Here is a 16,561-nt window from a genome sequence, read left to right as displayed (position 1 = left end):
CTCGAGATGGAATAGCTTTAGAATAATGAATTTTGAAAACCGACACATTTTCTGTTTTTCTGTTTTATTTGAGTTTTTGATTTCTCCATATAAAAATACATGCAAAATTCTCAAAAAACCAGTAAAACACGAAACAGAAAATGTGTCGGTTTTTAAAATTCCGCGAGTGTAGATGGCACTATCCACTATTTCCGCTATAATTCGCTAGACCTAGTTTTACCAAAGATATATGAAAACAAAATACCTCGGTTCATCACCACCAACATATCAAGTTTAAAGACCTGACTGAAGACTGGAACGATATTCCGAAATGTTGGTTTTTCTGATATGCTCTTCAACTCGACTGTTCTAGTTGAGTTATATCTGAGTGTCATTACGATGAGAAACTAATTCCATTAAAAATCATCTCAGCTACTGTTTCAATTGACCGTTATGAAAGAGAAAAATGAATACATCAGTCTACCAACGTTTGTTATGTACAAGGTAGAAGGTCGTAAACTTTGGGGAGGTCACTCAGATCGCCATTTTATTAGATACTCGGGAACACGTGACTTGTGATAACTATAGTTAGAAAGAAAGAAATTCACCACCTCAATCATCAAGATAGGTGAATTTTTTGAAAATCAGTCATTTCATCGTCAACTGTGGTGTATATCTGTATCGGTGTGACGTCCCCATAGTTTACAACCTTGGTAATGCGCACCGATATATCCAACGAAACCCGTTGGTTTCATGACAATTTGAGTCAATTTAAGAACAATGAACATTTTCCGAACTACAAGCATTATTTTTAGATTTATCAGAGTGTGATGATCAATTTAATGATCTCGAAATACAGACCTAGTGACTTTTTGTTCCTTTCCCGGTCATCCTTTAAATACAATTATTATTTAGACACTCAGGAAGTATGTGGTGAATCTGTTAAAGCTTGCTAAACGACCATTCAAATTTACTAAAGATCCGCCAAGCTGTAATTGAAGTTGTTAAAACACAATTTCGTTAAAACGTGGATAAAATGTTGAAGCTTGAATACTAACAAAAAGTTTAATGAAGCTCTTGTGAGTCTCAGCGAATTAAATCCAAATATTATGTTTTAAAGAACGATAAACCTGAGTTTTCCTAAGATTTCTTTGAATTCATTTTTACTGAATGCCTCGAACTTATGTTTGTTTTCCACTTACCAAAAAAGTACTCCTTGTGAGAGACAAAATTGATTTTTTTTTTATTTTTGCTTTGTTTATTAAAAAGCTCAGCTCGCTTTCTTGCTTTCTTACGGCTCTCAAACTGATTATTTTTTGTTGAGTGGAAATCATGCGTTATTGTGAATGTAAGTTCTCTGCCCGGTACACAATATTCGACCTTTAAAACAAAAATCTTACAACCAAAAAATCTCTAAATCTAGTACCACAAACTTTTAAAATCAGGTCAAGTCGCCAAGTTGATAATTCGCTGCAAAATGTGACAGTAACTCCATCAGCTGCTCTGTGTTTTTGTGACATAATAAATTTGCTTTGTTGATTTTACGAAATGGTAAATCGTTGTACCTAGCAAGAACACGAAGTGAAATATCCGAGAATTTCATTTTTTTCCAGTGCATTTTTATGTGAAATTTAGGAGTTCTGGAGGCTTTCATTTCATTTTGTGTTTGCAAATTACACTCAAAATTGATAGGAAAACGAACAGATCCTCTTCTTGTGGGGACGGACCACCTAAAAGTAAGAGGCCTAAGCGTTCGTACGCGACCCCTACTTCTACGCCATTGTTTCATCTCCGTCATCACGAATCAACGGAATCGTCGATAGATGCATCGAATTTAATTCCTGATCGTAATTTACTTGAAAGTTGTGTGACAGAAAAATCTAGTGATTTACAGTGTGCGGGTGGTTTGAGTAAAATGCAAGAACAAGGGAACTCAAACGGTAAGACGATGTGGATTTTAATTTAATTTTTTTTTCTGTTCGAAAAGTAAAACTTTTCAATCAAGTGCAGTCGCCATGATTAAGTATATATTGTTTTTGTTTTTGAAATATGAATTTGTGGATGTGTGTTCATTTTGTGTGTGCTTATTTGGTTCGAGTAAAGAAAAAAAAAATAATTTTTGTAAATTTGGCTTTACAGACGTCAATGCTTCTAGTGCAGCAGTTTCTGAAACAAATGGCCATTCTCAAAATGGGGATGCAAATGTACAAAATGGGGTCAACACCACAGTTGCAAACAATGCACAAGTTCATTTGGACAAAACCAATCAAGATATTGTTCGCTTAATTTGTCAATATTTGAAAGTGGTCGGACTTGAGTAAGTGCCCAATTGTTGTACAATTTCTCTAGCCTAAATCCAACGATCGAATTTCATACATTGAATGATTGTTGATTTTTGGTTCACATGTCGCAAGACAATATTCTTTGTTCTGGTGTATTTCTTTGTGTTTGTTGAATGTCAGTGTTTTTCATACAAAGTTTTTTTTTCTATACGTCGTTCTTCTGCGTAGTAATATACGCGTGTGTTTCACTTTTTAACATCTTTATGAATCGAAGGTCATTGCACTATCCATCCCTTCATTATGTTAAAACATATGATCCGTTAAGATGACAAAATGATGGTAGACGAAAGTGTTGGTTTACAAATATATGGAATGTTCGTACAATATACAGTAATCAGCTGCGCCATTCAATTAATATGTTGCGTAGCGACGTAGCACTATTTATTTTTCGATAATCAGTCTTCAGACTTTCAAAAAAAAAATTTAAATTGAAATTGCCATGTGGTGAACTTACCATGAGAATTCATTTCTATTGCACTTCAGCTGTTTAGCTGAATGAAGAAATGAAGTCATTTTCTTTCCGAATTTTAAGATATTTTTTGTTAGATCGAACATTCTGATCGATTTCGTTGTGAAATAAATTGTTCGTCGTTATGTCCCGTACCACACGCTTTTTTATCAACGGGAAATTTCAAAAATGATAACAATAACATGGAACCTATTTTGCTCAGACATTATTCAGCATATTTCGCAATAAGTGATCATATTGTACGCATGTTATTAACCTGTCACAGACGACAAACATATTAACAGTTCTGATCTATTACTTCATTTGATCGAAGATTTTCAAAGATTGATTTCAGAAATCTTTTACTTCATTTGTTTTGAACACGCCTTTTGCTATATAATACCTCATTAGTTGAAGCCTGTCGTTTATTATTGCTGTCGTTGTCGAGAGCAGATGACAGCCGACTGCTACATGTTTGAATGTCTAACCTTATATCGAAAACAGGTGCTCTATTGGACTTGTTGTTTCACCCAGAGCCTCTTCAATACTTACAAAGAACGACATCTCAAATGTCTCACTGTCATTTTTTTCAGAGAATGTCATTGTGAATTTGCAATGACACAATAAAATTCTCAGAAAAATTTGACAGTGAGACATTTGAGATGTCGTTCACTGTAGCAGTAAAATTTGTAATTTTAGCGAATTTGAGACAGTTCACACTAATTGAAAATCTGATCGACATCCATTGATTCTCGTGTGTTTTTGGTAGCTTAGGATTTAATGCTAATAATTTATGATCGCGTAATCGAAATGTCAATTCATACTCAAAAGTTAGGGCTGTTACTCTATGAACATTTTGTAACGTTTGTGTTAGTCGATTTAACAGGTCAGACTTTTTGCAAATATTAAATCCCATCCATTTAATCCACAGACGCAGCTCAGAGCTCTTGATGCAAGAATCTGGCTGTAATTTAGAGCATCCGTACGCCACGAAATTCCGGCAACATGTTATGGCTGGCGATTGGACTAAGGCCGACCATTATCTCCAAGAGCTTCAACCGATGGTTGAAGGAAAGCAATCAAGCATCGTGAGTTCATTCATTGTGTTTAAAGCACTGTACGTCGTTACGTTGATGGACTTTGTTTCCAGGAAATGAAATTCTTACTTTTGGAGCAAAAATATTTGGAATACTTGGAAGATAGTCGACCATTAGACGCTTTGCATGTTCTAAGAAATGAGTTGACCCCACTGCAACACAACACACCGCGGGTCCATCAACTTTCTTCGTATATGATGTGCGCTAACAGTGAGGATCTGTATCGACGAGCTCATTGGTGAGTGAAATTACTTTGCGGCAAACCAATCGAAAATCATCCCATAAACAATCTGTTTTCAGGGAAGGCAAAGGCAACGTATCTCGGACACGTTTAATGGATCGTCTTCAAACATATCTGCCAGCAACTGTAATGCTTCCACCCCGTCGTTTACGCACATTGCTCAAACAAGCCGTCGAATTGCAAGCTGAAAAATGTCCGTGCCATGATATGGCATGGGAAACGCATATCGACAATGTATGCCTTTTGACCGATCACAACTGTTCGCAGGATGGGGTAAGTCATTTTTGCAAATCCAAAACGCAAACGGAAACTCTGGTTGATTCTCCTATCTGCTAGACCCAGATCGGAAGTAAAAATTGTGAAAAATCAATTGCGTCATTGCTACTCTTCTTTGGGTTAACTCAATTTTGTTCGATTGCAGTTTCCACTTCAATCGCTTCAAATACTCACCGAACATTGTGACGAAGTATGGTACTGTAAATTCTCACCCGATGGCCTTAAATTAGCTACAGGCTCAAAAGACACAACTGTACATATATATGACGTTGACCCACAAAAATTGACCGTTAAACCACGTCGGGCATTGGAGGGCCATACGTACGGCGTTTCATTCGTTGCATGGAGTCCAGATTCCAAGCATTTGTTAGTTTGCGGCACAGAAGAGAGTCCAGACTTATTCATCTGGAATATAGACGAGGAAAAGGTGGTCGTGAAAATGTCCAATTCTCCAGACGACAGTTTAGCGTGTGCTGCATTCAACAAAGATGGCAGCAGATTCGTGGCTGGTGGACAGAAGGGACAATTTTATGTTTGCGATTTATCCGGTACAATACATGACAGCTGGGACGGAGTTCGGGTGAATGCATTAGCTTACCGTAGTGATAACAAAAGTGTGCTAGCTGCCGATACCCTCTATCGAATTCGCGAATATTCGTTCGAAACTCGGACCGAACAAAATCTGTACGTGTGACCGATCGAATTGTTTGCTTATGCAACGAAGGATTAATTTTCCATTTTGTTTGCCATTTAGTGTTCAGGAAGAACATCCCATCCAATCGTTTACAGTTAACTCAGCTGATCGGCTAGCGCTGATTAATGTCAAAACGCAAGGAGTGCACATGTGGGATTTGCAAGATAAATGTTTGGTGCGCAAATTTCAAGGTGTCACACAGTCTCTTCTAACGATACACTCCTGTTTCGGTGGCGTCAACGAAAGTTTTATTGCAAGTGGTAGCGAGGACTGTAAGGTAAAGTTGCCCATTTCATTCGGCGATTTGTTTTCATACAACGACTAACAATGACATTTCCGAAATTCTCTTCAGGTTTACATCTGGCAAATTAGACGTGAAGAGCCATTAGCTAAATTAGTAGGTCATACCAAGCCCGTGAACTGTGTATCCTGGAATCCAGTGTATCCAGCGATACTGGCATCGGCATCGGATGACGCAACCGTTCGAATCTGGGGTCCCCGATCGCTGCAATCAAATCAATCGGAAAGTGATGAATGTTCTTCATGCTCATCATCGTCATCGTGGAATATGACAACGTAAGAAATCAAATAAACGAAAAGAAAAAACAGACAAACAACAAGGTAGAGAGAAAGAGATAGAGAGAGAGAGAGAGAAGTGCAACCGAAGCATGAAATCGGAACATTAATTTTCGGTTTGATTATGTTAAATTATATTCGTTCTTCTAAATTGTGTTCAACGTAGACTGAGATGGGAGAATTTGATTTAGAAATCAATGAGTTTGTTTCATTCATTGAAAATTTTCTCTTTAACGTCGTTACACTCATGCAATTCGCGGTACTGTTATTAGCTGATAATGATTATCAAACTGTTGCAAAGTTTCAATCTTGTCTTTAATGTTATAGCCAGCAATATATTGGCAAATAATGCCAACCAGAGAACTGTCTTGAGAATATTTAACTAATTTTAATTCGTGCTAGTAATTTCCATTATAAATCAGTAATTTTCGATGTGTGCGACGGAAATGTGTCTCAAATAACTTTTTTTTTTCAAATTTTTATAAACAAAATACAACAATCATTTGAATGCTAGACGATTTGAACGTTTCCAAATGTTTTAATTCGATTTACGTTTATTTTGTGAATGTATTTTGAAGATCAATAAAAAATATCATTTCAAGCAAAACACACAATTTCTGGACAATCGTAATTGCAATTAAAATTTCTTATCGGTCCGCGGTCGTGACCTTTTTACCTTTTTAATCAAAACAAATTTTTTCTGTTTTACCGCATCATATCGAAGATTAAACGACTGAAATTTTGCGTATACTTTGTGCTACAAAGTGTTTGATATCATGAATTTTATTATATTTTGTTGTTCTGTCAATGTATTACCTAGCGCTTCTCGTAAGGATAAACGTTCAACTAAATAAAACACTGAAAACACACAGGAAAATAGTTACGTTGAATATACTTACAAAAGCAAAGAAAAATCCATCTCTAGTCTTGAATAGCCCCGTCAAACGAAAAAGTGTTTCAAACATGCCATTCGTCTAACGGTATACTCCTCCTGGTCCGAGTCGGAAAAACATTTTCGAAAAATGGTCGATTATTTTCGGAAAATTGTCGTGAGTTTACGCAAATTGTCACGGAATTATCGAGAGGCTTAGCAAAATTCTAGTGAATTTTCTGAAAATTGTGAATGTTTGCAATATCTTTGTGAATTTCTGCAGAATTGTTGTTCATTTTCAAATCTTGATCTACCAGAAAATTGTCGTGCGTGTACGCAAAGTGTCGTAATTTTTTGCATTTTCGATAAATTGTTGAGAATTTTCGGAAAATTGTCAAGATTTCATGCAAATTGACGCGGAATTTCGCGAGGTTTCGTAAAACTCTCGTGAATGTTCAGAAGATTGTCGTGAATGTTCGCAATATTTTCGTGAATTTTCGCAGAATTATCTTTTATTTTCGAAAAATTATCTTGAATTTCCGGAAAATTGTGATGGGTTTACGCAAATTGTCGTGATTTTACGCAGAATCTTGTGAATTTTCTGAAAATTGTCGTGAATTTTCTCAGCATTTGACGAAAATCACGAAAATCTAGAAAATTCACCAATATTCGCGGTAATGTTTCCACGAATTCCGGCCCCGGTATGTACTCATTCTTTCGTCGTGTTTCATTTTCGGAGCTATAATTTTTATAAAACAAACGTAAAATGATGAAAGAGAGTAAAACTAACAAACAAAACGAACATTTAAAGCAAATACATAACCGAAACCTCAATAATATATTTGATAAAAGTAAAGTAACACTAAAAAAAATGAAGCATAGAGGATAATTAAACAAAAGAGTCATATATATGGTTTTCAGTGCAAGGATCTTAAGAATTAAGTAATAAAAATAATGAAAAAAGGGACTGTGAAATACAAAATTTAAAAAATAAACAAAAAAAATGAAAAGAAAATGACGAATCATTTATTAGAAGAGTGAATTAATTTAAGATTTAGATGATTGTTGTGAGACGAGACAAAAATAAAAAAGATTTAAAAAAAAAACAAAAAACTTATGCAAAAAATCATTTTTGAAATTTAAGAGTGTGCATTAAAATATAACAAATAGAATTACGTTTATGAGAAGGATCATATTTAAGTTTATGAATAAAAAATTTAAACAAAAAACTCACGGGAAGACAGTGAAATGTTTCATCTAAAATTGATTACGAAAGAAACCACACACAAAAAATATTTCAAACGAAAAACCCCTCCTCCTTTTATGCTCTTATATCCGTTTAAGAACATAAACTTAATCAACACCAGAAATTATATTCAAATTTGTTAACATTTCAGAAAAAAACAAGAAACACAACCGGAGCTATATAATAAGGCCATTATCAAACATAATTGTTTTCTTCTTCTTTTCTTCTTAAATTTAAGAATTTATATATTCGTTGTGGATTGCGGAATAATGATGAATATACACAAAACACATACTGTCTAGTTCTATATTTATTACGCGAGATAGAGTTTTAATTTAAATTTAAAGAGAAAAACATTATTGTCGTCCAATTTTCATTGTTTTTAATTTTCTTTCCTTTTTGATATAAAAACAAAATAAAAAAATTTTAAATTGCGAAACGATTTTTTATTGTGTTGAATGATTCATTCCAGTGAGAAGGGGAAAAGAAGCTTCAGATGTGTACTTTCTAGCACTACTTTTTTCGGCATAAGCATTGCCTAGAGTAAATCTCTTACGCGTAAATTAAATTTGGATTCACACGCACCGATGAGAAAAGTTCTTATTCAATCTTCGATTTCGATCTTGACCCATGGGTTGACTTAATTAGGAATTGTCAGTTGAAAGTTTGGCGACAACTTGTAAGTCAGATAGCCATCAGAACAGCCAAGCTAATAACGACATTACTGTATGGCAATGAATAGACATGTAAGCCTTTTATATCGATTCCTCGAATCCTCGATTAATTTGGGTCAAATAACTGATACGTGGTCAGGCTGCATAGTATACTTACAGTCTATTTAAAACAGTACAAAATTTAGAGAAAATAAAAAAATTCACAGAAACCTAACGTGAAATTTGAGTTTTCTTTGAATTATTTGTAGAATACACTTTAGCTATCGATTGGACATCGGTCAACCGGTGAAGTACACAATAAATTAAGTTAAAATTGAAGGACCCAGCTCAACCTTCATTATCAGTATACAAATTGTCGAATAAGTGCAGTCACCTCAAAATCCTTATTCGCGTGACTCTCTGTTTTTCTTAGTCCCACACGTGTCTTATGTTATAGTGTGATTCCCTTTATATACTCGGATTTCCTGCTAATACGCTCCCGCGTGGAATGAGACAACTGGCGTAATGTAAACAATGTGCATGTGTGAACATGTTGTGATTATTGGAACGGATGCAGGGTCGGATTATGATTTAAAGTGCCATGGTCTATTGCAATTTTCAGCCCCAATTTAAGAGGCACCGGTACTTTTCCGAAAAGCATACATTAGGGCGATTTTTAAATACAGGATTTTAGTTTACTTTTGATGATATCTTTCCATCAGAATCCTTTTTCAAAAATGTACGACCGCAATTCCGACCACGAATGTGTTAGCTTTTAACAGAAAATAGATTTGGTTGTAACAATTTGACCAGCTCTGAGAACAATGAGCAGTTTATGAAAATTTCATGAAACTGCTCACTTTTCTCAGAGCTGATCAAACGACTACAACCAAAACTAATTTTTATTTAAAGCTAGCAGATTCGTGGTCGGAATTGCGGTCGTACATTTTTCAAAAAGGATTCTGATGAAAAGATATTAACAAAAATGAAATACGAAACACGCAAATGTAGGCTACAATTTTAGCTAAGTGCCGGTGCCTCTTAAGATAACAATAGCTTTTTTTTGTTTCTAAACATAGGCTAGGGCTACGATAACCTAGCACTGACGGATAGTAATATAATTAACGACCAACTATTTTGTCGGAATGCTCGTTATGTTCATTTCATTTTGCCATTATTTTCACCAAATTTGGTACCAATTTCGAGTTTACAATGCATTAATGGTAAAGTGATTTAAAAGTAAAATTGGTAGATAAATAATCCCTCGAGTATAATATCCCGAAGTGGAACTGTTGAAAATTAAGAAAAACAACCAAAGACTCCACATCATTTTTGGTCACAACGCACTTCAAGCAAAAGTACTATTATGACAGCTGCCAACGCACTTCAAGCAAAAGTGGTACTCTAAATAGAGTACTGAAACTTGACAGTGCTCCATACAAAATTTTACACTGTACTAGTACTGTAATAGTACTCTATTTGGCAGCTGTCATTAATAGCACTTTTGCTTGAAGTGCGTTGCAGCTGCCAAATAGAGTACTTTTTGTATGAAATTTTATCCCCATTCTTTTTACAGTGTAAAATTTTGTATGAAGCACTGTCAAGTTTCAGTACCCTATTTAGAGTATCACTTTTGCTTGAAGTGCGTTGATCTGAATAATAGCAACAGATTGAAAGAAACTTACTATCATTAAAGCCTAAAGCCTAAATAATCATCTTAAAGGCCGCTTGAAATGTCATCCACGTTAAACGACATCTCACACAAACGAATGAGTGAACGAACATTTAACGAAACTTAAGTCAGGCTACGTCTGAAAGTACCGTACCTTGAAGATACAAATACTTCATTTCACTCTAGGTTAGAATTTGCTAAAAATTTATTGAAGGACAAATTCAACACGTTGCGGACCGATTTAGTTTAAGGCCAGTTCATACTCGCATACATTTTTGCGATATATGCGACCATGAACTGGCCTTAAGGCCAGTTCATACTCGCATACATTTTTGCGATATATGCGACCATGAACTGGCCTTAAAAGAACAAATCAGATAACCTTTCACAGTCTACGAAAACACTCTGTTACTACTTTTAAATTACTAGAATTTTTCACATATTGACAAAGAATCTTTTACTTCAATTGTTTAATGATGCATTTTCCTGCATATAAAACTTGTCGTTAAATGATGATATGTCTGTTCAATGTAATAGTTTCTCAGCGCCCTGTGTCGGTCCCACTTTGCCCATGGGATAGACCGGCACTGCTGCATAAGATTAAACTTCAGTACACAGTACTCATGTTCAGAATTATTTTGAAATAAAAAAGATAAAGGAAAAATCCTCAACGGACGATAATCAATCGAGCCCATTTTCATTCGATATCACTAAAGCAATGACGCACTATAATCGCATGAATTGTAACGAGAATTTCAAAGTTCTTACAGAAAAAAAAACTTACTTCCCACACAACCATTTCTTTAAATTGCTCTGATAAAGGGACACAATCTCGTATGCGTACGTTACACATATGCATATCCCTATCATTTTCATGATGACGAAAGTACAGCACACTTGATACTCTTTTATTTGAGATATTTACGCTATGTATCCGAATTTGTTAGGGACAAAATGTGTGGAGAAAAACAAAGCAGTGGAAACACCATCACATTTTGCTACGTGTAATGTTGGCTGATGGACCGTTTGTGCGCAAAATCTATCCCTAACTTCTATTTTTTTCACTCCGGAATATATATACAGCATCTCTAATCGACGGAGAAACTTAATGTGTTTTTTTCTACTCAGTTGGGGTGACTTCCAAATATAGTGTTATTGGACTGCATTTGATATGGATGTCTACCATCGATACGTTAGTGCAAATTTGTGTAAATTAAATAATCGTTCCTACGATGGTTGTTTAACAAGAACTATCAAGTTACGAATGCTTTTAAAATGTTAAAAATAATTTTATCCTTTTCGATGGAATTTACGCAAAGGTTGTGACACCAATAAGTTTATAAACATGTAAGTGGTGGTGCTAAAATTTTTCTCTACTCTTCATCGAAATGTTAAATGCAGAATCGTAAAATATAACACGCCGATCTTCCGCCTAATTTTTCAATTAATTGAAGACATTCAATTCAATTATGCGATTTCATAAAGCACAAAAGTGTGCCAGCTGCACAATTAATTTCGCGAGAAAAAAATTATTTTCAATTTGATAAGACCGACGATGTTTCACACTTTGACATTTAATTAACATAATGAATTGATTTATTTCCCGTTTAAAATGATGGACGAGAGAAGGCTTTTGATTACAAGGAGTGAAGAATCCAACTTTTTTTTTTAAATTTTCTACTCATTTTTCGATCGTTCAGAAGTAGGTTATTGAAAATATTGTGGTGGATATTTCTTATATCAAATTTTACCAAATCTATTCGTAATGTAAGGGTTCTATTATATATACTTACGTCTTTTTATTTTTTGTAAAAACGAGAACATACTGTGATAATATGCATAGATGATGTATGGAATCCATAACTATGAATGTGTAGTTTCTGTGAATTACCTTTTTTAAATCCGAAAATCCAAAACCCGAGACAACTGACTAGGACTCTGATCTGAACTAAGTGGATCTAAAAAATTCCGATTTCAGATCAGATCGCTTTAAACTGAATCTGATCCGAATCTGATAATATCAAATTCGCTTTTTCCAGATCAGATCAGTTTAACATGTGATCTGGTCGGTATATCTTAAAATTGTATAGAGAATCTGTTCAGATTACAGATCAATCTGAAACTGATCTTACCACTTCAGATTGCATAAAATCAAATTTTCAGATTTCAGTTAAAATTCAGATCAGCTCAAATAAAATTCAGATCACATTTGATCTGAAAATTTTTGGGTCAATCTGAAAATATAATTCAGATTGAATTAATTCGTTTCGAGTCCTAAAACTGATACCTGACCCGACCCGTTTTAAATTTTAAACTTTAAAGTGAATTGGGAATCTTCTTTTTTTACAACGTCTTCTTTGTCCTCTTGAGGGCCTTCTTCTTCTTCTTTAAGTATATTTGATGCAGCGTTGGAAAATTTTAGATGCGAGGCGGCAACTAATAATCTCCTCCGAAAGTTACTGATGATTACAATTTATCTATAAAACAATCCATCGCTCCGCTCGTCTTCTTTACCACCTAAATTTTCCTCGATTCAGCAGCACCGGTTGCTCGATCTCCCCTACCACCTCATACCACAAGCTGAACATAATCATTTGTCTCTCAGGAAATATAAGTCAAAAACCAAAAGGTCAAATTTTGGATGTTAGGCAATCTTGGCAGTGGCACCTTTTGGACCATCGGTTACTTCTGTACTATTCGGTGTGCTGACAAGGAATCCAAAAGAATATCATGATGATTTCCGTGCTCAAGGGATAGAATTCTTTAATTTCAGCAAGAATTGCGGTGTAAATTAAACAATAGTTGCCCAAAGTCCATGTACAGTACTGTCGTTCTCATTCTGCCTAAGAAATGTCCTCTTTTCAAAATCGAAAAATCGGAACCCTGAGCATATGGAAATATGCTTTCCCTCATTTCGGATTAGTCGAATTATATGCCTAGTTTCGTCCTGTTCTTAAATTATGAATGAAGAGTTCTCGAGAATATTTAAATATTTCCATTCGTAATAAGGCAAATGTAGTCCTACGATCGTTAAGTTAACAGATTTTTCCGTTTTCAACCTTTCACAGACGACAAGTGCATCAACAGTCTTAGTACCGAATCTTTTACTTCATTTGATCTAAATACTATGAAGTGATCTATTTACTCCATTTTTTTTAACATAAACTAAATATTCGTCTTTTGCTAAAATGACGTGAAACGCATACATTGTAGATATTGCAACGGATACACCGCACATCATGTACACAAATATATGTTACATTGTTAAAAACGTTACACGCCTCTTATCAGTTCATGAAACGGAGAGTATATTCATTGAAGAGTAGTGAAAAACCACAGCAAAAAAAAAATTAAAGTTAATTTTTTTTATCGCATTCCAGAATGTTGTATCCCGAACATGGCATGAAAATATCGTTGCTCAAACTTCTTATCAGTCTAACAATTATAATCGGCACAATACTCTACACCGTTGATATATCTATGATAAATTTACCCAATTACATCGGTTTGAAGTTCACCCGAAATAACTGGAATTGGGAAATCGAACGCAAGCAACAGGAACACGAATGGGACTCGTCCTACTTTGTGAACACAATAGGCTGCAAGATGCCCAGCTTTCCAGTGTATGGTGATCACATCGACAAGTTTCAGCATAAATTTAAATCGCCCGTTGAATGTTCGATTCCGATGACGAGGAGCAATAATAACTTTCTCTGGATATCATTGAATGAAACCGAACTGGACATTTACTACGATGTGAAAGATGTAAATGATATCAAATGTTCGTACACTCCGATGTACCGCCAGACCGATGATACAAGTTTTCTGGATAAAACCAAAACGAGAGGTTTTGGTTTCGGTGAAACAGTTAGAATTAATTACGAATTTGTTAGAGTGATTTGCAAAAATTCCGTCACTGATGCAATAATTTACAAGGATCATCATTTTTTCGTACCTGTGCCAAGTACAAACGCTGCCAAAGACTCAAAATACAAGCCGAATGTTATGGTACTTGGAATAGACAGTATGTCCCGTTTAAACTTTCATCGGCAAATGAATAAATCCGTTTCTGTGATGTTAAACGACTTGAGAGCAATTGAGTTTTTTGGCTACAATAAATTAGAAGACAATACCTACCCGAACTTAGTGCCAGGTGCATTTATTTGAGACAAAGACATTCGTTGAATATAACGACTAATGAAAACCTTCATCTTTCAGTTCTTACCGGTTTAGATAAGGACGAAATTATTGACGCTTGCGTTCCCTACGATAACACTACGTTCGATCGGTGCCACTTCATTTGGGACAAATTCAAAACACAAAACTACTCCACATTGTTTGCCGAAGACACGGGATGGCTGGGATTGTTCAACTATTTTCGTGGTGGATTTTCCAGACAACCAACCGATTTCTATTTACGGCCGATTGTAATGGAAATGGAACGAAGCAAAGAGTCGAAACGAGTGGTCAATACCTACTATTGCTTGGGATACAGAAATTCGTTTGACTTGTTCGTTGAATATATCACCAAATTTATACAATCCATTGGATCGAAGGCGTATTTCTCGTTCTTTTGGTCATCAAGCTATAGTCATGATGATTTGCTGAGTCCGCAGTTGATTGACGATAGTTTTTCAGGTCAGTTCTCAGGTATTTTAGATGGGACAATGAAATCGAATTCGATTTTTTTTTCAGAATTTCTGTCCAGCTTACCCGCACAAACCATAGACAACACATTCCTCTTCATAATGAGCGATCACGGTTTACGATTCGGTTCGTTTCGCAATACTTACCAGGGTATGATGGAAGAAAGGCAACCAGCCCTATTCATCGTCCCACCAAAATCGTTTCCGCTCAGATTTCCAAATGCTGTCAAGAATTTGCTCAAGAATCGACGACAATTAACTACGCATTTCGATTTGTACGAAACACTTCGTGATCTATCAAACCTAGACGTAATTACCAATGAGTCCATACAAAAACGATCACATGAATTACTGGAAACGGACCCAATGCCCCGAGGCATCAGCTTATTTTTACCAATACCAGCGTCGAGATCGTGCAGCTTAGCTGAAATATCACCACATTGGTGTACATGCCATGAGGTACAAGAATTATCAACAACGGATAGCAGAGTCCTTAAATCGGCCCGTCTAATCGTTCAACATCTAAATAAAATCGTCAAAAGGTTCCCCCAATGTCAGCCGCTATCATTAAATTCCATTTCGAATGCGAATGTCTTTTCATCGAGCTCGGACATTAAGGGTTTCGAAAAGGATGAAAATAAATTCGAGGACATTAGCGTGCGATTGCAAACGAAGCCAGGATTCGCGGAGTTTGAGGCAACTGTTCGGGTTTTTAATCATGGTTCAGCGAACATTACGGGAACAATAAGTAGGGTAAATTTATATGGCAAGCAAAGTCAATGTGTCGACGATTATGAAGTCAAGCTCTACTGTTACTGTAACAGTTTTATGTAAAAAGAAGTGTGAGTCAACGCTCTTCAAGCATGAGTGGAACTCAACGCTCTTCAAGCATGAGTGGAACTCAACGCTCTTCAAACATGAGTGGAACTATGGGTAATTCCAGCTAATTTGTGACTGTTCGAAATATTTTCACCAATTGAAATGCGATTTCGGCAAACTTTTTTTTCCTTGAAAGCTGTTGACCAGACGCGTCGTTTAAGCCCCATATTACGTCGGTGGCCAAAAATATCGGGGAGATACAACCATAAAAATGTATGCTTGTTTTCAGAAAATTTTTGAAAATTCTAGTTTATTTCACGAAACCTGAACCGATTTCACTAAACTTTTTTTTTTGCTGAAAGCTATTGACAAGACGCGTAGTTTGACACCAATACGAGGTTATTGTAAAATGCGGTCTCGGGGAGACATGACCAAAAAGTGTTTGTTTGTATTCGACATTCCGAGATATTCTCAATAAATCTCAAATGATTTTTGAAATTTGTTTTCCTGTAGATGTGGACCATATAATTCCACAATTGCTCCAAATGACACGAAATTAAATTTTTTGAAGATTTTTGGTTCATTCTGCTTCGAAGTAAGGTAAAATCACTTCGACCCAAACGTTGCCGAAATTACATTTTTTCAAATAAAAACTGAAGATCGGTGTCATTCGAAAGCTACAGCATATGACTTCACGAGAAAAAAAACTTTGAGTCAATCAGGTTAGTTGGGTGAGTAAAGTAGGTGATAACAGCTTCCCAGTGGTGATAAAAGTCATCCTCGAATTTTAACTCGTCGAGATTATCTCGAAAAATTTTGTAACCATTATTTTAAACGGTTTTGAGCCGAAACAACATTTTCTGTGGGGTAACAACCACCAATTGTGAAAAAAAAATATTTCTGGCTATTTATGACCTCCGAAAAATATCACTTTTTTAGACATATCTCCCCCAAATTTTGGGTTACCAACCTCATATTGGGCTTAAACTGCTCGTCATGAC

At 35.6% G+C, this 16,561-nt stretch overlaps 2 protein-coding genes across 2 annotated transcripts; both read left to right on the top strand.

Moving 5' to 3' along the window:
• The first annotated feature begins 1,500 nt into the window (after positions 1-1,500).
• LOC119066317 (WD repeat-containing protein 26 homolog) lies at positions 1,501-6,254 on the top strand. Its single transcript, XM_037168706.1, has 8 exons — positions 1,501-1,919; positions 2,119-2,296; positions 3,701-3,857; positions 3,920-4,104; positions 4,167-4,380; positions 4,529-5,067; positions 5,138-5,354; positions 5,430-6,254. Exons 1-8 carry the CDS (start codon positions 1,895-1,897, stop codon positions 5,655-5,657), a joined length of 1,743 nt encoding a protein of 580 aa, XP_037024601.1. The 5' UTR covers positions 1,501-1,894; the 3' UTR covers positions 5,658-6,254.
• A 4,819-nt stretch (positions 6,255-11,073) lies between these two features.
• On the top strand, positions 11,074-15,826 carry LOC119066315. Its single transcript, XM_037168702.1, has 4 exons — positions 11,074-11,442; positions 13,476-14,248; positions 14,314-14,733; positions 14,791-15,826. The coding sequence occupies exons 2-4, from the start codon at positions 13,477-13,479 to the stop codon at positions 15,573-15,575; spliced, it is 1,977 nt and encodes a 658-aa protein (XP_037024597.1). The 5' UTR covers positions 11,074-11,442; position 13,476; the 3' UTR covers positions 15,576-15,826.
• The last annotated feature ends 735 nt before the right edge of the window (positions 15,827-16,561 follow it).

This window comes from Bradysia coprophila, chromosome IV (genome assembly GCF_014529535.1).
Source record: "Bradysia coprophila strain Holo2 chromosome IV, BU_Bcop_v1, whole genome shotgun sequence".
In the NCBI taxonomy this organism is placed as follows: Eukaryota; Metazoa; Arthropoda; class Insecta; order Diptera; family Sciaridae; genus Bradysia; species Bradysia coprophila.
Note: the sequence above shows the minus strand (reverse complement) of the source record. Positions and strands in the feature narration are given on the sequence as shown.

Bases quoted from the DNA above. Each gene is read 5' to 3' on its own strand.
- LOC119066317 (XM_037168706.1), top strand. From the start codon at position 1,895: ATGCAAGAACAAGGGAACTCAAACG. The intron at 4,105-4,166 runs GTGAGTGAAATT...ATCTGTTTTCAG, and splicing joins CTGTATCGACGAGCTCATTG to GGAAGGCAAAGGCAACGTAT. The intron at 4,381-4,528 runs GTAAGTCATTTT...GTTCGATTGCAG, and splicing joins ACAACTGTTCGCAGGATGGG to TTTCCACTTCAATCGCTTCA.
- LOC119066315 (XM_037168702.1), top strand. From the start codon at position 13,477: ATGTTGTATCCCGAACATGGCATGAAAATATCGTTGCTCAAACTTCTT. The intron at 14,249-14,313 runs GTGCATTTATTT...TTCATCTTTCAG, and splicing joins CTACCCGAACTTAGTGCCAG to TTCTTACCGGTTTAGATAAG. The intron at 14,734-14,790 runs GTCAGTTCTCAG...TTTTTTTTTCAG, and splicing joins GATTGACGATAGTTTTTCAG to AATTTCTGTCCAGCTTACCC.